Raw genomic sequence first — 20,459 nt, 5'->3', positions numbered from 1 at the left:
AAAATTCTTTATTTGTAAATATAATATTCTGTGATATGCTGATTTTACATACAGTACTTGTAATACATAACTTTTATTTTTCTGTCTAAAACTGCAAGAACAGCTTCATGAAGGGACTAATGTCATGTTTAAGCTGAGGTTGGAATTTCTTTTCATAAAATACTGATCAGTATGTTTCAGATTTTAATGCAAGAACAGCCTAATAAACAGATTATGGTCATGTTCCAGCTTTGTCCCCAGAGGCCGAGGATGGCCCCATCATAGCCCTATGTGACCCGCCGCGAGGCAAGGACGATGGGCCATGGCCTGATGACATGACCGACCTTGGCCACTCAGAGGTCTTTGATGACTCTCTGTCTGAGTCACGCCAGGTGAAGGCACGGGAGGGTGCAGAGGGACATGACAAGAAGGCCAGGGATCACTTAGAAAAAGAGAGAGACATGGAGCATCAACACAAGAGCAAAGCAAGAAAAAATTCCTTTCCAACACAGACCAAGGAGGAGGAGGACAGCTCATTTAGAGTACCCAAGGGAAGACAAAAATCATATGGAAGTCAGAACCGAGGCCACAGAATACCACAGGAGAGGAAGCACTCGGATGAGAGCCTTCACAGGGACTCCCCAACCAAGGCCAAGTCCAGCCACAGACATTACACAGACTCACCACGGGAGAGGAGGAGAAGTTCTGGCCCACACTCAAGCAAACTCAAGGACAAGCTTCCAGAGGACATACAGGAGGTACTGGGCAACCCACACCAGGACACGGGCAAGCACGCCAAGACTCACCGAGGGCTGGCCAAGAAGGACTCTTCAAAGTTACCTCCTGAACCAGAAACCCCAACAAAAGGCGTTTCATCCACACGTCACCGCAGGGAACACTCCATACTGAAGCTGGAGGACCTGAAGCGCACCACCAATGGGCAGCAGAAAGGAGGAGGCACCACTGTTCCTGCCAGCCAGCAGTGCAGTAGCTCAGATGACTCCCAGGGCATGCAGACCATACCTGTCATCAAGGTGGTGTAGTGGATTGTTGTGATGGGAAATGAATGAGCTGCTTTTCATCCTTGACAGCTCGTATTCTTTGTTGCTGTAGAGTAATGGAATATTCTTGTATCTTATATGCAGATGGAGATATTTTTCATCACTCAGTGGAAACTAGTGTTGTTATGAGAGGTGTGAATGTAACTACTTTTCACTCATTTTCAGTTCATATAGTCTATGTTGATTCAGAATAATGCATCTTGCTTACTTTATGTATATTAATGGAGATATCACATATTATTTAAAGGAGACACACAGGAATGTTTTCTTCTGCACATCAAAAACTTGAGCATTCTTTCTCCCATATTTCCTGATGTTTAATATACACATAGAATTTGTATCTTGCCTCACCAAATTTCCAGCTGCCCCAAACATTTTCCTTGATTCTTCTTTATTTTAGTCCTTTCCTTTCTTCCCTCCCACTCCAGATCAGTAAAGAGGACAGTGTGGAGCGGTCTCTTCAGCAAGCCAAGCTGCAGCGCCAGGACAAAACACAGGATGACCCAGACAACACAGAGGGCAGCCAGCAGCCCTCCAACAGCAGTCCAGGTGCAGCCTCACCCTCGTCTGGACAGCATGACAGTGGTAGTGTGGAACTAAAATATGTGTCAGGGAAGGAGGACTCTTTGGTAAAGGCTAAGAACAGCAAAAAACCAGCCCCAATTGAAACCAACCTAGATGACCCCTATTTTCCTGAGTCAGACACAGCTGCCTTGATTGAAAAGAGTGATGTTGAGAAAGTGCCACTTCAGCTTGCCACAGAGGAGGAGTCTGTCATCCTGAGCTCAGATGAGGAGTCAACATTGCTTGATAAGTGAGGTGAGGGGAAGAGAGTGCTGTTTTTTAGATGTTTCTATTGAGTAGTGAGATGAGGGAAGGTGTATAATTTTATAGTTGTCTCCTGCTTGGAAAGTGAGGTGAGGGAAGGTGGCAGTATTTTGTAGCTGTTTCTGATATTTAAGGAGCAGTTTTGTCTCATGAATTCACCTGCAGCACTCATACATATATAAGTTAAAAGAATAATTGGTAATGTTAAATACATCCCAAATATGTACTTTTGTTCTTGCACTGTATTATCCCTAGGACTGTACTATTTGCATTTCTTGCTCAACTGTATCATACACCTTTGCTTTGTATATCATTCACCTGCACTTTGTAAGATCTTTCTTGATGGGAATTGTTTAGATAGATCAAATCTTGGGTACCTAAACCTAAAATTACTTAATATGTCAAATAATGGGTTTTTGCATTTATATTTAAGGATATTATAAATATTTAAATGCTTGCTTCAACTACCAGAATATTTATTCAGCATACACCATAGAAAATTGACAAAAGGTTTAACACGAGTATGCCAAGAAATGTAAAGAGACTGTTCAACATGTTAATTTTTCTGGATCAACCATATCTTGCCTTTCTGCAAATAAAGAATATCTAGCATGACAACTGACAGTGTTCCTTAATTAGAAGGAAGTATTAAGTTAAGGTTTGTAAGCCAGTTACATGTACTAAATAAAAAAAATAATCATAGAAAAAATAATCAGTTAATATCAACCAAAGTTGACATTAAAATGAGCATCTACATAAACTTCATTGCATCAGACAAGTGGCTTTCATAACACACTTCCAAGCATGAGAAATAACAATGCATATCATCACTTAACAAGAACTTCACTTTAACAAAACACAGAATCAAAAAATGGTTTACAAGTTCCAGTCTTGACATATGACAACCCTTTATTCCCTTCAAGTGAGAGCAATTATCTCCCTCCAAATGAAGGCTGAGAGGAAAAGTCTATAAAAATACAAACTGAAAGCAAGTTAATTTACCATAGCAACACACAACTCCAGTTAAGCCCAGTACAACAGATGAGTGTTCTTCCTAAGGACAACTAAGGGTCTGTAAGCTGTAGGTGCCAGGTCTGCCCAGTTGTAGTACAGCTTCCTGTATCCAGCACAAAGAACCTGAGGAAGCTGGTTCACTCTTACTTCTTCTTGCTCCCTGGTGGCTGTAATGGCTGGCCCTTGTCTTTGCCTCGCAGACGCAGCCCTGGAGAAGCAATGCTTGTGTTAGGAAGGTCTTTGTGTGGGGAAATTAGATGACAGGATACTCCAGTGTCTTTTGTGAGGAAAGTCTTTGGTGACTGAGATGTCATAGTGTCTCAGATGTACCTAGAAACCACAGATAATATTCAGGAGAAATGAATGACTGATTTCTTGGTTGAGTGATTCATAAATATTTTTCACAGTACAACAATGAGTTCATACAGTGTCATGTATCCAAAGAGCCTACGTGTTATTATTAAATATCTTGTGTTTAAAAGACAAATGACTTTTCTGTCTTTGTGTGCATGTAAGTAATTTCCACTGCGACAGTTTCATAGCAGTCAAGTGTGTAACAAAAAGAACAATAACAATTCACATCGCCCTCTCCACCACAGCACAAACCCAGCACTCACCGATGGCCCTCTCTATTTTTCCGAGGACATTCTGATTTGGCACGGCCTTGCCCTGCTCGTATTCCTGGATGACCTGTGGCTTCTCATTAATGTGCTGCAAAAACACAGATTATAAACATCTAGAAAGGTAAACTTGTAGAAATTTTACAAAAAGTAATTATCTAGAAAGTATACTAACCAACATTAGGACATGTACATTGAAGACCGTATGTTGCTGATATCTCCAAAAACTTACTAACCATCAATGATACAGTATCATTAATTAAATTATACATATTTAACAACATGAATGAGATTTGTTTGAATCCAATAAGAAAACTGTCAGTAGAATTTGTCTATTTTGCAATACCTGGCATGCACACTTTACTAGATGACTAGACACTTGACTTAAATCCTGTTTGTTATAATTGAGTAACTACACTACAATATTTGATAAGCAACAAAACCACAAACATCAACCACTCCTCACACATAATCAGCAAATTCTACACAATAGAACATTACAACAGATTCATATATGGGAAAATGAAACTACATCCTCATCCACTACAAACACACACACACACACACACACACACATCGATATGAGGCATTGATTCAGAGGTCATAAATACCACCTCTGTCAAAATTGAAGTAGTACTGTCTTCCCCACCTATCAGTTCTAGAATTTGTGCCGTGGGTGTACAGTGGAACCTCGGTTACAGAATCTCCCGCTCAGCTTTTGTACAAAATTTTGAACTACAATGTCAGTGGTATTCTTTATTGCTTCAGTTGTGGTACCATAATTCGGTTCTAGAACAAAGTTTCTTGACTTAAAATAATAAAAGACAGCAAAAGCTGCTGTTTATTACTAATTTATAGTTATATAAATATATACTTCATTTTTATATATTTAGAGGAGAGACACAGAGTTTAAGACAGTAATTCAATCTTTGAAATATGGTAAATAAGATCCTGTTGAAAAGCCTCAATGTAAACAAACTGTTTTCGACTCTCAGGAGTTATCCTGAGCTACCTGTGGCTCTCTCGATGACCCACAATGCCATCACTACTGCACAACTGCATTTTTCCAGTATCTTTTTCCAGCAGCAAGATGTCTAAGTATTATGATCACCTTCCTTTTGGCAGTAAGTGGGGTGTTCCTCTCTGTGTCCCTCTGTAAGGCTTCCTCACTAGATTGGTCTAAACAGTATCTTCTGATGAGTTCTGTCACTAAGTTCATTCATTACATCCTTTCCTAGATAAATAATTTGTGAGCTACAGATGTTGTGAAGCAGCCATCTTGGGTGTGGGAGCATCTGTCATAAGCTGCTAAGACAGTGTAGACTGGTGTCTGGGAACATAATCCATTTTACGTTGATTCTATTGGGAAAATAGTTTCGGTTTTCAAACATTTCATATTTTGAACAGCATTCAGGAACTAATTAAGTTCGAGAACCAAGGTTTTACTGCATTTACTCCCTTAGCTAACTCACATGACAAAAATTTCTGTACAACCCAATGAAAGTCATCTCTCCCAATCTTTGCCCCATGTGTCTTTATTTTTTGGCTGCTCCTTTTTGGAGTTGTTACATTTGATTAGCCTCCTCCAATGCACTAAAGTTTTCTGCACCTTCCTCAGTCACACCCACTACAAGAATGTCTTCTCTCTTCTTCCACAGCATCCATTAACCTTCTCTTAGGTTTTACTCTCTCTTGTTGGGTAGATCCATCCCCAGCATCCTCCTCCCCATGTGATTTCTTCCCTTGACATGACCAAACCACTTCAGTCTTGCCTCTCTACCATTGTCCCCAAACTGGTGTATATGCAGTCTGCCTCTGATGTATTTATTCCTAATTTTGTTCAGCTTTGTCATTCCTAAAGATAAATTGCAGACCCTTCATTTCAGCAACTTCCAACTCTACCTCTTGTCTTTTTGTCAGTGGTATTGTTTCCATACTGGAAAACATGGCTGGTCTTACATGTCTTTCAATTTTGCTGAAACCTTTGTCATTTATCTCTCTTGTCATCCACCTTCATCTATTCCATCCAGTTTGCATTCTCTTCTTAACATTTTACATATATATTACAATCTCCATAGTACTGTAAACTCCAAATACTTCAATTCATCAATCATTGCAATCTCTACATCTTGTAGCCTCATCATCACCAAGACACAAGGTACTCAGTTATGGTCCTGCTCACTTTCAATCCCCTCATTTCCCGTGCATATCTTTATCTTTGTCTTCACTTCGTCCTATCTCTCACAACAAATCACAACATAATCCATGAACATTGTAATCCATGGAGATTCCAGCCTCATCTCATCAGTCAGTCTGCCCTTCACCAGTGCCCATGTGTGATGCGCTGTATTTGTGCTCCATATTCAATGTTCAGAGAAAGGGATAAGCACATCTGTCCTTTTAATGATACAACTGGAGGGACAGGGCATGCCAACAGCAGTGCTTCAAATCAATAAGAGCTCAGGATTACTAAGCCAAAGTGCCTGTTCCATGCTACATAGGTAACCTTAATGTAAACATTGATTTTTGTAGCACGTGCCTGCAATGCACATTTTGTTAATTATAACAGTGGCTTTATTGTTGTAAAAGGAAAAATATCTTCATTTGGTGACAAGAATGGCTCTGCTCCTACTCTTTAAGTAATGAAAGAAGAGGCATGCTCTTCACACCCATGGAAATGAGGGAGAAATGTGAGCGAAAGGTATGAAGAAGTGAAAGCATGGAGAGCATGTAAGTGTTAAGAATGGAAAACTATGGAGGTCAAGGGGTCCTCAGGCACATGTGTTCAATTCCTGGCCATGGTCCAAGGGTAGGAAGGGCATCCCAAATGCCAAAACCATATTAAGAGGCACCGTCCTTGCACTGATGAATCAGGGAAACCAGACATAACACCCCTCCCTCCCTCAAAAAAAGTAATAGATTTACCTATCACTGTAATAACAAAAATGACAAAAACTACTATTATTATTAGTAATAGTATTATGATCAAATGACAGTTACTATTATTCTCTTAATGCACCACAATAGTTTTTTAGCCTTTCCACTGAGCCAGAGTATTATGCATTTTGTGTAAACAGCTGACACATGCTGTATTATGAACAAGCAAATGTTAAGAAAGATTGTTTATTGATAATAATAAGTTAATCATAATAATAAAAATAATCAATAAAGATGATGATGAACACCCCAGCTTTCTGATAAAGCAAATTCCATCCCTGTATCTTCATTGTAGAGGACAACACCAGCATTTTATCTTAAACTTGATTTTCTCAAAATAAGTTTGATGGCACCTATGGTAAACTCTGGATACACACACACACACACACACACACACACACACACACACACACACACACACACTCACAGTAGCAAGGTCCTTCTGAGTCCATCCCTTAGACTGCCGTCCCTTCTGAATGAGTCGGCCCACATCCACAGTCACCTTCTCATGCTTCAGCTCCTCAGTCTCCCGATCCAGCTTGGCCGTGTTAAGGGAGGTACCATGTTGCTTGTTGGTGGCCGCCCCATCTGGTGGAGACACAGTCGTAGTAATAGTAGGAGTAAGACCAGTAACATGAGTAGTAGCAACAGTATTATGAGAGGTAATAGTAGTAGAAGCATCAATAGTAGAAATAGTTGTGACAGTGGTACAGTACAGGAAGTATACAGGTGAATCATGATTTACAATTTAGTTATGTACCTTGCAGATCAGTCTTTATCAAAAATTCCTGTCAGTGTACTTAAACAATCTTAGATAAAATACTTACATTTTGAACTGGTTTCCACCTGGAGGCCACTTCTCCTGGCCTGGTTGACGGCCTGCAGGGAAAATAATTCAATTAGTTGCATGAAGCAAAACAATTTAGCAAAAAGTGGAACTGTAGCCTTGGGTGATGATCTCAGTGAACACACAAGCGTCAAGTGATCACTTAGTGTCTAGTTTGGTAATGTGCCTGAGGTGCATCTACTGTGAGTGTTCTGTCACGATTCAGTCTCTGGTGACAACCTCCCATGAGAAATTTAGATAAATTTCTCATCATTTCCATAATGCTTCAAAGGCAGATGACACAATATATGAATCACACTGACCCTGAGTGTCCTGCTAGGGTGCAGTCCTGGCAGTGACCTTTTATGGCCAGATTTTCCTGCCTTTAGATCTGGATTTTAGGATTTCTATCACACTACAAAGGAGGCATGACACATCTAATGACCTACTAATTGGGACATTAAGGTGACTAAGCCTAACCAGCAGTTACATACCTATCTATCTATCTATATACCTACCAACCTGGCAATCTCGTATAGTAGTAGTTTTCAACCAGGGGTGGGGGGGTAAGCACAAGACGGGAGGGGAAAAAATCACAGATCACAGACTCACTGGCTATTAGTACAAAGGAGATGCACCAAGGGCTATCTATCTATTTTATTCTGTCTATCTATCTATGATGGCATGGTTGGAGAGGGGGTTGAGTGGGTGGGACAGGGAGGAGGGGGATCCCAACTGCATTGAACCAGCTTTGGGGGGAGAGTAGCTTGCAAAAGGTTGAGAATGCCTGCCATATGGGTTGGTCCAAACAAAGCACCACACACTGATACACACATCATTCACACTGTTAGCCCCATCGCTCCCTCCTGGAAAGGGACAGTCTTGTGGACCACCATAGTACATCCCAGTACACCCAGTACAGCTTAGGCAGAACACAACTGGCCACATATAGGAAGGCCTGACAGAATACACTGGTTTACCCCTGCCCCTTCATAATGAAACTAGTTATTGTTAATATCCCAAAACATAAATCCATCATCTAGGCTTGCTGTGGTCACTGTCATCCCAATGGGTTCCCAGTGTGCTTGTTATAAGGCTGCCAGATGGTGGCTTGTGGTGCCCTGCCAGGACAACCCATAAGGGCATGAGGTGTTGAATATTGATTGAGTGACTTGGATTAGATGGATGTATAGTGCCTCTCTTTACAACACACCTGGCCTTGCAGATGATGAAAAAAGGGCTGGGATGAACGATGGATGCACTTTGGCACTGATCTAGTTATGTGGTGAAGCAGATTGGGATGTTTTAGGGAAGCTGAGAGGATGAGAGAAATGAATAACAAACCTGCATGTAGCAACGTATATACCATCCCTGACGAGCCTGAGATAAGGCACAGTGCTAAGACTGGGTTAAGCACCATCATGTCCACGTAAATTAAAGCTAACCTAACATTCCCCAGTGAGGTAGAGAGGCAGGCCGCCTCACCTCTACACTGCACCATATAAACACTGACTGACTCCAGTCCATAACAACAGTTCCTTAACACCCACAGGACGAAAGATGAGGGAGACATAGGTAGAACTAAGGTGAATATCGAGATGGCAGCGCACGGCAAGGTCCAACCTGTCAGGAGCACGCCATTGCATCCTTATTTTACACTGTACAACCCCTTTTCCGTACATTACCTGCTCACTTTTCAGCTGCGACGACTTCTGAGGTTTCTTTCTTAACACTGTCACGGTGTCCCAGTCGCTCTCTGACATGGTGGTGGGGGCTGGAAGGGAGATATTTGGCTCTGGTTCTTGCCACGATCCCCTGCTGGACAATGTACACACCCTCTCCCGGGACGGTGGCGGATCGGGTTTTATTCAGATATCTGCCGGGGATTTACTCTAAAACCCCTGATCCTGGTGGCTGTAGGTGCTCCCTGCAATATTCCTCTTGTACTATACGTTTCACGGTCTGGCCGTGTATTTATGTGGGAGATATGCTTCGTTGTTTCATCATGTTACCCTCTAGATCTTTCCTATTGTGCTGATAATATATATATATATATATATATATATATATATATATATATATATATATATATATATATATATATATATATATATATGTGTGTGTGTGTGTGTGTGTGTGTGTGTGTGTGTGTGTGTGTGTGTGTGTTAAGCAAGATTTTTTATTTTATTATTTATTTATTCATTTATTTATTTTTGTTTATTTATTTTTCTTCGTGTGTGTGTGATAGGGTGTGTGGCAGTCAAGGAGGTTTAATAGCAGTGTATGTGGTTTCAAATGGTGCATCCACACCTGCTGTTTCTACCTTATTTTGCCAACATCACATGGAAACATGGATGTGTGGGATTAAATATATAAAAAGTAATGATGTAGCAACTAATGTCATTGTATTGCATGATAATACGTAACTACCCCTTCAATACCACAGATGTTTTTTGATCAGAGAGAATGTAAACAAGTGTTGGGATAACTTGGACATTATTGAGTATTTTAAGGTAGCGTGAAATATTTGGCATAAGATGTTTTGGTGTACGAATTTGTAGAATAACTAAGATACTTATAGGTTAATTAAGATGTACAAGGTAGGATTTTAGAGCGAGAGCTAAAAGTAACTAGCATTAAACAATACAAACCCAACACAGTGTTACATCACATTTCTTGCGCCACTTGGTACAACACAATGAATCCGAACTCCCACTCTGTTTTCTTTCACTTACCAAATGCCTCTGTAAATATATATTCTATAAAATAAGTTCCTACAAATCGACTTCCCCTACACCCACACGATACCAATTAAATAATTGTCATTGATCGACATAGTAAAATTTCTTACAGCACATCCACATTAAGGCACGTATTTAAATGCTTTTTTGTTTTTGTTTTTGTTTTCCTTTCATTATTGAGTTATGGCAAAAAAAAAATGAAAAAAAAAGGCCCAGAAATGTGTCAGTCCCAAAGGAAAGGGCCAAAAGGATTATTTAAAACTGGCGAAGTATCTTGAAACCTTTACCATAGGAGAAACAGAACCAGAGTGGCAGGGAGGTGGACGGGATCATGAAAACATCCTTGAAAACTTTTTAAAACTTCCACTAGAGCCTCTTCAGTAAGATAAGGCGCCAAAGTGTTTCAGAATACAGTAACATTCACTTTACATCCGCATCCACTCTACTAGACTTGAGCCTCATCTGTTCTTCATTAATCACTATATGTATCGGTTTTCAAGTCTCTCTCTCTCTCTCTCTCTCTCTCTCTCTCTCTCTCTCTCTCTCTCTCTCTCTCTCTCTCTCTCTCTCTCTCTCTCTCTCCTAGACCTAGGCCGTCTTATCACCAGGGGACTACGAAATTTTATTATTTTTTTTTCTATCGTTCAGAGGTCAATGGTTCTCTGATAACTGTACCTCTTCAAATCGTTACAAGTGAAGCGAGAGAGAGAGAGAGAGAGAGAGAGAGAGAGAGAGAGAGAGAGAGAGAGAGAGAGAGAGAGTTTCTGAAAGTTTTTCCTCAAAAAAAGAAAAAAATAGTGATTAGTCGTGTTCTCATGTCTGTTTTCCTCACTGGTGGTGCAGAATCTTTGTTAAGCTGGCACCAAATTAATGAAAATACCCTTGAAAACACCAGTGACTTCCATTGTAACCTGTCGTCCCATCGCGGCAACCATGAAAACGTCTCCTTCACTAGAATGGTAAAAAAAGTAACCAAGATGAGACGCCTCAAGCTCTGAGAGAGCGATCTTTATCCATCCTCGCTTTAATGACTTTTCTACAGCTTTTCAGTTAAGGTTTTCTTACTTAGTTGGAACATGAGCTGTAGATGTTAGGAATATGAATAGTTGGTGTTGGATGAATACCACTGCGCAATCATCAAATGCTAAATCATTATAGTGTAGTGTGGTGAGAGGAGTCACGGGATGCGATAAGATGTTCAGTTCAGCTTCAGACATCATGAAGTGTGTGTTACTTGTGTCTCTTCTCTGTTCATGGGTAAGGAAGTTGTACATTTATCTGTTTATATATTTATTTATCGTTGTTATTTTCTATTGGGGTACTTGTTTATTTATATTACTTAGCTCATTTACTGAAGCATGAATGTTTCCTCTTCAGTGTTATCATTATCTACTTGTTTACCTTCTCATCTCTCTCTCTCTCTCTCTCTCTCTCTCTCTCTCTCTCTCTCTCTCTCTCTCTCTCTCTCTCTCTCTCTCTCTCTCTCTCTCTCTCTCTTCCAAATCTGTTAAGTAGTTATTTATATTGTTCCGTTGGCAATGCTCTCACTGTTTCTTTTGTTTCCTTCTTCTTCTTTTCTTCTTCTTCTTCTTCTTCTTCTTCTTCTTCTTCTTCTTTTTCTTCTTCTTCTTATTATTATTATTATTTTAACATCGTTACCACTATCACCACTATTCTGCAGGTGGCGGTGTCGAGGGCGTGGGTGCTGTGGTCGAGGGAGTTGCCCCAAGCTGACCAGCCGCAACAAGACCAGGTAGAGGAGGTACTAGTTAATTATGAAGCTCATGCTTCCTAGCTGAGACCCGTTTTCTGAAGCACGTCTGCCCGCAACTGCATTACTTTCAAAATCCTTTAGTTGATGGTATTTTTATGGTTTTAATGACAGATTAACATTATATTACTAACAAGAGACACACCCTTGAGCACCCGGCTTATCACGTCTGTGGCTTTTGGAAATAGTCGTGGTGAAAGAGCAAAGCGTTTCAGAACACTCAGAACTCTGACCTGAGGGCCATTCTGAAACACTTTATCCGCAACTCGACCACTTTCAAAAGCAAGGGTTTTCAAGGGTGTTTTTGTGGTCTGAGCGATAGACTAACAAGATTTCTACACAATTAACAGAAATACTCGCTAGAACTTGTTTATTTATTTCTGTGGCTTTTGAAAATAGTTGTGATGAGTGAGCAAAGGTTTTCAGGCTACGGATTCACTTATTCCTAAGAAGAAGAAATGCTCTCAGTAGATTTCTGAAAAAAAAAAAAATAAATAAATAAATGGTCTCGGTGAATGTGCAAAAGTAAAAAGAAAAAAAAAGTTCTCAGTGAATATATATATGACCGAAAAGTACCACTGTGGAATATATGGGTGAATAGATACCAAGAATTTCGCTTGTTACAAGTGGCACAACACTGAAGAGAGAGAGAGAGAGAGAGAGAGAGAGAGAGAGAGAGAGAGAGAGAGAGAGAGAGAGAGAGAGAGAGAGAGAGAGAGAGAGAGATGCTGAGGCACGAGAAGTGCCTGCCTATCATCCCTAGTTAACTTTAAAAACCACTTGCCTACCTGGCCTTCTTCCCCTATTAAATTTTCTTTCTTCTGCCCCCTCATGTTGAGCTCTATGTATAATATAATAGAAGGGTTGGCCTCCCTCATATACTCATTAAATTTCATCCAGTCCTTCCCCACAAGTGAACAAAAAAATTTTGCAAGACGTAATCTTTTTGGGATGGGATTGTGTCTGTGTGAGAGCAAGTGTGCCGGCTGGCTTCCACCTCCCCGTCCCTCTCTCATCCCTCCCCCTCCCCCTTTGTCTTGTGACAACCGCCTCGTCTGGGCGCACGGCTGCTTCCTTTTGTCAGTTGGACTGCAGGGTCTGTCGTCATAGGACACATGGCTTGCTTGAGTGACAGAGCACTAGCACGTGGGTCGGGGGAGATAATTTATAGGGCCATTACTGCTAACTATTGCCTGGGTGTTAGTGGCAGTAAGCCCATGCCTATGCTAGGCAGGATAAGCTTGGCTTGGTAGGATGGCTTGTCTGCCAGTAGAATTGTAGTGGACTAGGAGGCTGTGAGTCTTACAGCCGTACCATAAATATACCCCATCGGCTGTGTGACTTTTTTGTATGCTTTGGGGTACTAGAAATGCGCTGGGTCTCCCCGTGTAGTTGGGGGGGAACGGCGGCGGGAGACGACATTGTTGCCATTTGGGTAGGGATCCAGATATACGCCTCTTCGTCTTCCCATTCGTGTGTATATATATATATATATATATATATATATATATATATATATATATATATATATATATATATATATATATATATATATATATATATATATATATATATATATATATATATATATATATATATATATATATATATATATATATATATATATATATATATATATATATATATATATATATATATATATATATATATATATATATATATATATATATATATATATATATATATATATATATATATATATATATATATATTATTAATCCAGTAATTCATATATATCATAGTAGCAAATATTTCATGATTTATCGAAAAGTATATCTGATCAAATATGAATGAACAAATGTTGGTTAAATTAACATTCTCATAGTTTGTTAAACGCTGATGCTTCTATTATGATTATCAGCCCATGACATCATTGCCTGTTGGTCGGATTGAAGGTCTTGATTTCCTTCTGATGCCATTTTCACTACGGCAGACATCAGAAATGTGTATAAGCTTTATTGTAGTTTTGTTGTAATGGTTGGAACGTAATAATGAAATGAAATAATATGGAAAGGTGCTGATGTGGCAGTGGCTGAGAACGGTGCGGTGCCCAGTGGTAGTAAACTATGTTGAAATGCGGCACCAGTAATACCAGCCAAATTACCTATATTGTGTACATTATTATATTAAGGTATTTGTTGTTCCATCAATCACTGTGTGTAATGCATGTATACATTACACATTGCACCTTATAACATTCATGTGTATAAAGTGCTTTAATTATGAAGTTTTTCATATTGTGCACGCCCCTTCCAGCCTTCAGGCGCGGTCAGATACACACTTATCACTGCAGCAGACCAGGGCGGTCAACACATAAAAAAGGGATCCACAACTGCCATCGTTGTCGGGTTCGTTTGGCTAGTGGAGCGAGGCACACACACGCGACTCCTGTCTGGACTCAACAAAACATTGTCTCTCTGGCACTCCTGTCTTTATCCCCAGCACAGAGCAGCACTACAGGACGCGAGGCACACTGACACCCCACAGTACAAGTGAAGCTCGCACCACCGGGCCTCGCTCAGCAAAGCGTCAATATCGCTGGGCAGCGCATTCCACCTCACAGCACAGTGGCTCAGCACAGCACACTATAGAGTCACAGTTCGCCAACAGTGACGCACGACTGTCTCCTTCGGTAGTCCATGCCTTAACAGACCATGCAGGTGTCACACATGCACACTTCAGCGTCAGGTACTCACTGTCTCAGACTACCAGGGTACACAGTCCTCACAGCATGCTCCGGGACGCAGAGTCACGTAGTGGCAGCGGCGGACGGGGGAGCGTTGTAGCGTAGCACAAGGGGGGGAGCGTATTACAGACGGCAGCACAGGCGTGTCGTAGGCGGGAAAGGGGCGTTCTCTGTCCTAGCTTCCTCGCAGTGTGTCGTAGGCGGAAAACGGGCGCTCTCTCTCAGGAGCGGCTACAGCCCCCTTATATAAGATCAGTCCCTCCGTGATTGACCAGCGCACTGCTGCTCTCCCGACCAATAACCTTCCATGCCACTTCTGGTCCCGTATCCACTGCCATCTCACTCATACTCAATTCCAGTGCTGCCAACGCCCAACTTCACTAACTGGTGGCACAGTGCCACCAATGTCACCCCCGCGCTGCAGCAATATGTATGTGTTTGTAGGGGTACCCTGAGCGGATTTATGGTAATTAGCGTATGGGCTCCCTATCAAAGGGATGGGGAAGGAAATAGTGGTAGGGTTGATTTATGGCATGGCCGTTAAAATCACCAAAGCGCATGACGTCGGTGACCTCGCTTCCCAGAGCAGCGGGACGGAGGTGCTGCGAATGGTAGAGGCGCTGGGACGTGAGCTGAGTGACATGGCGGGGCAGGAGGACGCGTGGCTCAACAGGTATGAGGACGTGGCGCAGGCAATGAAGGAAAACAACAAGGCCAGCGAGGAATTACTCTCCATCAGCAGGTACACACACACACACACACACTTTGCTCCTATCTCTCTCTCTCTCTCTCTCTCTCTCTCTCTCTCTCTCTCTCTCTCTCTCTCTCTCTCTCTCTCTCTCTCGTTTTCTTCATTTATTTCCTTGTGATTTCTCTGCATTATTATTATTATTATTATTATTATTATTATTATTATTATTATTATTATTATTATTATTATTATTATTATTATTATTATTATCATCATCATCATCATCATCATCATCATCATCATCACTGTTATTGCCATATAATTTTTATCATCATTGCTTTTTACTATAACTGCTACTGGTAGTAAGTTACTACCACTGCTATTACTATTACTGCTACTATTAACACTAATAATATTACTGTTAATACTATTACTACTATTATTATTATTATTTTCATTATCATTATTATTATTATTGTTGTTGTTGTTGTTGTTGTTGTTGTTGTTGTTGTTATTACTGCTATTATTGTTATTACTGTTATTATAAGCTTGTTCTCTGTTAGAGCTCGGTTTACTTTCATTTTTAATGATTTATTATTATTTTATTTATCCGTTTCTTTTTTCCAGGATGGCGGTGCCGGTGATCTGGAACACGTTCATGGGGAATTACATGATGCACTTCATGACGGCGGTGTGGGAAGAGGGAGGCGTGGCGGGACATGGCTTCTCTTCAAGGGGTCACGTGCCGCCGCCCCCTCCAAAGTTTGTGTTCGTGTATCCCACTGAGCTGACGGCGGACAAGGCATTCGTGATTCAGGCCATGGTTGTGCCCACCGCCGAGGCCAAGTTAGTGGACAGAGAGAGAGAGAGAGAGAGAGAGAGAGAGAGAGAGAGAGAGAGAGAGAGAGAGAGAGAGAGAGAGAGAGAGAGAGTATAGGTGTACAATAGGTGGACATAAATAGATAATGAGATGAGAGGCATAACAGAGCTTTCCCTCCCTCCCTCCCCTCCCTCCTAGCCTCGGTTTCTGCGCGTATTTTGAGCCAGAAGAAGGAGACGAGCTGGACTTCGATAACGGTGATATTTTCTTCGCATCACACATCAGATGGCACTTTGACTACGGAAACAGCAGGTGAGAGAGAGAGAGAGAGAGAGAGAGAGAGAGAGAGAGAGAGAGAGAGAGAGAGAGAGAGAGAGAGAGAGAGAGAGAGAGAGGGAGAGAGAGAGTTGCTTTGGAAATGCATTGAGTGATGTACTGCAGTATTTTGAAAGGATTGTTTGTGCACCTTTCTGTACTAACCTGTGTGTGTGTCTCGTGTGCCGCAGAGAGATAGCGTTCAATGACAGATACAACGGGGAGTGGTCACGTCCTGAGGTTACAGTCGGCGGCGACCAGTGGCCTGATTTCACGGTTGGCGAGAGTTTCATTATCTCCGTGACAAAGGTAATTAAACACATCTTTTCATTCCTCCATTTTTTGGAGGAAGAGACTAGTTTTTTTTGGCAGACTAGTAGGAGGAAGAGACATAAACTCGATGTGCTTCACCCTTAGAGTTAGTCATTAAGAGCTTTCAATGGCCCGTATTCAGAAACGCTTTGCTCTCTCACCACGAGTGTTTTCAAAGGCACAGAGATGGTTATCCAGGTTCTCAAGAGTTTCTCCTGTTCATAAAGTAGAAATCTTATCTTTCACTATGATCGTGGAAACAGCTTTAAAAAAAACTTGTATAATTTCAACTTGAGCCTTCTGAAAATAGTCGAGGTGCAAAGCAGGAGCATTTCAGAATATGGTCCAACATAGCATTTACCTGCCCGGCAATGGCCCAAAATTGCACCACACACTCGTACATGCACATGACTCACTTTGCTCTGTCGGCCCCTGGTGGAAGACGAGTCTCATGGACCACCCTATGCTTAAGCATAGCAGAGCTGGCCACGTAGCACTTTCACAACAATCAAGATAGAAAAGAATTAACGAGTTCAAGCTTGGTGTAGGTTTAAAGGAAAAAAAATGTTACTACAAGAGGAAATTATTATCTCAAATAGGATGCCACATGACCTGGAACAGATGGAGTTATCACAATCCTGAGGCCATTTTCTGAGACATTTCCCTGCACCCCGACTACATTCAAAAGACCCTAGTTAAAGTTACACGGGGTTTTAAGGATGTTTTTATAATTCTAGTGATAGATTAACATGATCTCTGAATTATTAATAGGAGAACACTCTTGATAACCCAGCTCATCATTTCCATGGCCTTTGAAAATAGTCGGGATGCGGCACAAAATAATTTCAGAATACAATATGATACTTGGTGTTTGTTTCCTCGCCCTACAGATGGGACCGTGCTTCATCACCAACATCTTGCTGGGGCGGGATTCGCATGGCAACACGCCCGAGCCCATGCAGGGATTCACCTTCTGTCCCAAGGTGTGAGATGGTCTGTTGCGTTCATGCTGTCTGTCTATCTGTCTGGTCGTGTTCATACTGTCTGTGTGTATTGTTACGGCCAGATCCAGCCCCTTTTAACAGCCCCCACTATGTTGGTTCAGCTTCTCCCTAGACTATCTTCTTTCTTCATAGCCTAGTGCAAGACCAATCCAGGCACCTACTGGTAGTAAACAGCTGTCAAGCTTCAATAGGTCGTCACCCTGTTTCACCACCAATCGGGAAGGAGATATAACGAATGCCAACTTATTCCACAAGCTGAGTAAGAACTCGCCAAGCCACCTGCTAGGGAGCTCGGGCAGTGAAGACGACACACCGAATAAGGGTATGATACCCTGTGGACTACCTCCCACAGTGCTGGCCACCCATGCCCAGCAGGATGTTATATTCTCTGGCTCAAGAACAGCTTATCTACAGTCTTCCAAGGACAGGCTCACATCCCCAATACCGCTGGTGGAGGGGCCTAGGAAGAGAGCAGACATCTGTAACTTGGCGGAAAATACGGCGTAATCCTCTTGCCCTTTGCGCCGTACTAGTAGCATTTAACGAAGATACACTCAAGACACGAGGAAACAGCAACAGACAGGTCTGAAATGGTCAGTGGACCGCTCTCAACTCTGCTCACAGGATACGAGACATCACGTCAAGACACTAGGGACACTGGGTGAAGCCAGGCGAAGGCCTTGGTTATCGAGTGCTCAGAGCAACAAGCCTCACATATTCTCAACCTAACACCACAGTGGGAACCTATCTACCCTTAATTCACTCGCTAAAGTAATGTGTATAAGTAAATGTATTAGGTCCTCTGTTATCCCCCGATCTAGTCAGCACTCTCCTGCGCGTCAGTCTAAAACAACTGCCACGCTTCAACGATTGGGACAAAAAGGGGAGTAGGGGACACCATCTCGTCCCGCGCTCCCCAGCCCGCAGGTGGGCGAGTGGCCACGTGGCATAGTCAGTATTACACAGCATGACGCAATTTTTTTCTCTTGCTTTATTCTTCTTGCTGCTGATGTTACATTATCAGTTATAATTTTCCTTATTATTATTATTATTATTATTATTATTATTATTATTATTATTGTAATTATTATTATTATTATTATTGCTTTATTAATTCATTTTCATTATTATTATTATTGTTATTATCATTATTATTATTACTGCCGTTGTCGTTGCTATTATTATTAATTTGAAATTGATAAATTTAGAGCAGTGAAATAAACGAATAAACAAACGCGCATAAATTAAAGAGCAGGTTAGTGAATAACTCATCTGTCTGAGGTCAGGTGAGGCCTTTCAGTCCTTACCTGTACTACAGTAGTACATCTGGAGTCTTCTAATTGCAGCAACCAAGGACAGGTGACCCACGTAAGCTGTGGCTGACCCTGAACGAGGACAACGCTGGCGCTGGCGAGATTAAGCTGCGCTGGCTTACCTGGGTACCCCTGCGCTGGTAGGCAGGTGCGGTGAGGGTGGCACAGGGCGAGGGGACCTCACCTGTAATGGCGGAGTATTGTAGTGGTAGTACTAGGGTGTATGTACGCAGTATTGCCTCATTTGCCCTTTGAGAACTGTAATGTTGATGGTAATGGGAGAAGTTGGGAGGCCAGAAGTAGATTGTAAAAAATAATCATAAGTAGAAAAAATCCTGCTCTCAAAAAAAATAAATAAAATAAAAAAAATTCCTTTTTCTTTTTTTTCTTTTTTTTTTTCTTTTTTTTTTTTTTCTTCCAAATGAACGGTCAGTTTAGTTTTGGAGGTGTCTTGGTGCTTTAAGGGAAAACAGAAGCGGATATAGAGTTCCTGAGTCAACAAGTTCAAAGGGATGAAAGAGCGAAGATTCTGGTTAACTCTTGCATTGGTTAGGTAGAGAGAACAGGAGTGTATATGAGTAGAAATGATAAGGCATGGAAAGCCGGGAAGGTTTGGGGGCTTACATGTAGCCTTTGTAAGGGGTCTTGAATGAAACACCTGGTGAGGATGGTTCATCTCTGTGTTAAGTAGTAGAGATTGCATTAATTGTAGCGTCACCAATTAATCAAGCCTTATCTTGAAAAGGAGATAACATACTCTCCTCCTCCTCCTCCTCCTCCTCCTCCTCCTCCTCCTCCTCTTCATCTGTCAGTGAGGTCTTCACCTGTAAGATATGTAAGTTTGCTGACAATACTAAAATAAAGAAAAGTAACAACAACAGATGACAAAAGGAAATTATAATCCGACCTCGACCGCTCAGCCACTTGGTCAGATAAGTGGAAGATGAGATTCAGCGTCATTAAATGTAAAGTGTTGCATATTGGGAGTAACAGTGACTGTAAAATACTCACTGAATGGCTCCGAGGTTCTCAAAATTGGTCTTGATGTTGTGGGGCTGCGATGATCCTATGGGGATCATATGAGCCCTGATAGAGACCTGTGAGGGCATCACAGGCGTGGTAGTTGTCCTGTCTTCTTCAGGAAGGCAAATGATGGAGGGTCGTTTGGAGGGGACAGCGCCTGATACAAAAATAACGAAGAGAAAGATTGAGAAGTAAAGGTTGCCTCAGACCTTAAATCAAGTAAGCATTGCACAGTTGTTAAGACAGTGAATAAATTGATTGGGTTTATTGGGAGAACCTTTGAATTCGAGCCAGAAAGAGTAATCTTCACTTTTTAAATGAATTTGTCCGACCTCATCTTGAATACTGCGTTCAGTTTTGGTCATCCTATTATGGGAGAGATCTGGACAAGCTGGAGAGAGTACAAAGAAAAGTTAAGATGATCCCATGACTGCAAAACAAACCATACAAAAGAAGCTTGAGGGAACTTAACTAACCAGCTTAGAGGAGCGTAGGAT

The 20,459-nt window shown here is 41.4% G+C and overlaps 3 protein-coding genes across 8 annotated transcripts in view; 2 read left to right on the top strand and 1 right to left on the bottom strand.

Moving 5' to 3' along the window:
- Positions 1 to 2,577, top strand: part of LOC135091634 (transmembrane channel-like protein) — a 37,540-nt gene extending 34,963 nt beyond the window's left edge. For all 4 annotated transcript variants that reach the window (XM_063989413.1, XM_063989412.1, XM_063989411.1 and 1 more), the window contains 2 exons: positions 229 to 1,013; positions 1,469 to 2,577. In XM_063989413.1, the coding sequence (XP_063845483.1) occupies positions 229 to 1,013; positions 1,469 to 1,858 (1,175 nt within the window). In that variant the 3' untranslated portion in view covers positions 1,859 to 2,577. The remainder of the gene's footprint in view (positions 1 to 228; positions 1,014 to 1,468) is intronic.
- LOC135091638 (endothelial differentiation-related factor 1-like) lies at positions 2,328 to 9,293 on the bottom strand. 2 transcript variants are annotated; one of them, XM_063989422.1, is made up of 5 exons: positions 8,951 to 9,293; positions 7,267 to 7,318; positions 6,867 to 7,027; positions 3,500 to 3,593; positions 2,328 to 3,090 (listed from the first exon to the last, which is right to left on the bottom strand). In XM_063989422.1, exons 1-5 carry the CDS (start codon positions 9,026 to 9,028, stop codon positions 3,026 to 3,028), a joined length of 450 nt encoding a protein of 149 aa, XP_063845492.1. In that variant the 5' UTR covers positions 9,029 to 9,293; the 3' UTR covers positions 2,328 to 3,025. The 2 variants fall into 2 exon arrangements, with proteins under 2 accessions (XP_063845492.1, XP_063845493.1); XM_063989423.1 differs by having other exon boundaries at positions 6,867 to 7,024; positions 8,951 to 9,265.
- Positions 9,294 to 11,158: 1,865 nt separating this feature from the next.
- On the top strand, positions 11,159 to 19,311 carry LOC135091631 (uncharacterized). 2 transcript variants are annotated; one of them, XM_063989407.1, is made up of 8 exons: positions 11,159 to 11,263; positions 11,688 to 11,768; positions 15,069 to 15,226; positions 15,803 to 16,021; positions 16,194 to 16,307; positions 16,502 to 16,619; positions 17,513 to 17,605; positions 18,973 to 19,311. In XM_063989407.1, the coding sequence occupies exons 1-8, from the start codon at positions 11,201 to 11,203 to the stop codon at positions 19,081 to 19,083; spliced, it is 957 nt and encodes a 318-aa protein (XP_063845477.1). In that variant the 5' UTR covers positions 11,159 to 11,200; the 3' UTR covers positions 19,084 to 19,311. The 2 variants fall into 2 exon arrangements, with proteins under 2 accessions (XP_063845477.1, XP_063845478.1); XM_063989408.1 differs by having other exon boundaries at positions 11,161 to 11,263; positions 11,688 to 11,759.
- Positions 19,312 to 20,459: the final 1,148 nt, after the last annotated feature.

The sequence above is a fragment of the Scylla paramamosain genome, chromosome 38 (genome assembly GCF_035594125.1).
Source record: "Scylla paramamosain isolate STU-SP2022 chromosome 38, ASM3559412v1, whole genome shotgun sequence".
NCBI classification, from domain to species: domain Eukaryota; kingdom Metazoa; phylum Arthropoda; class Malacostraca; order Decapoda; family Portunidae; genus Scylla; species Scylla paramamosain.
Note: the sequence above shows the minus strand (reverse complement) of the source record. Positions and strands in the feature narration are given on the sequence as shown.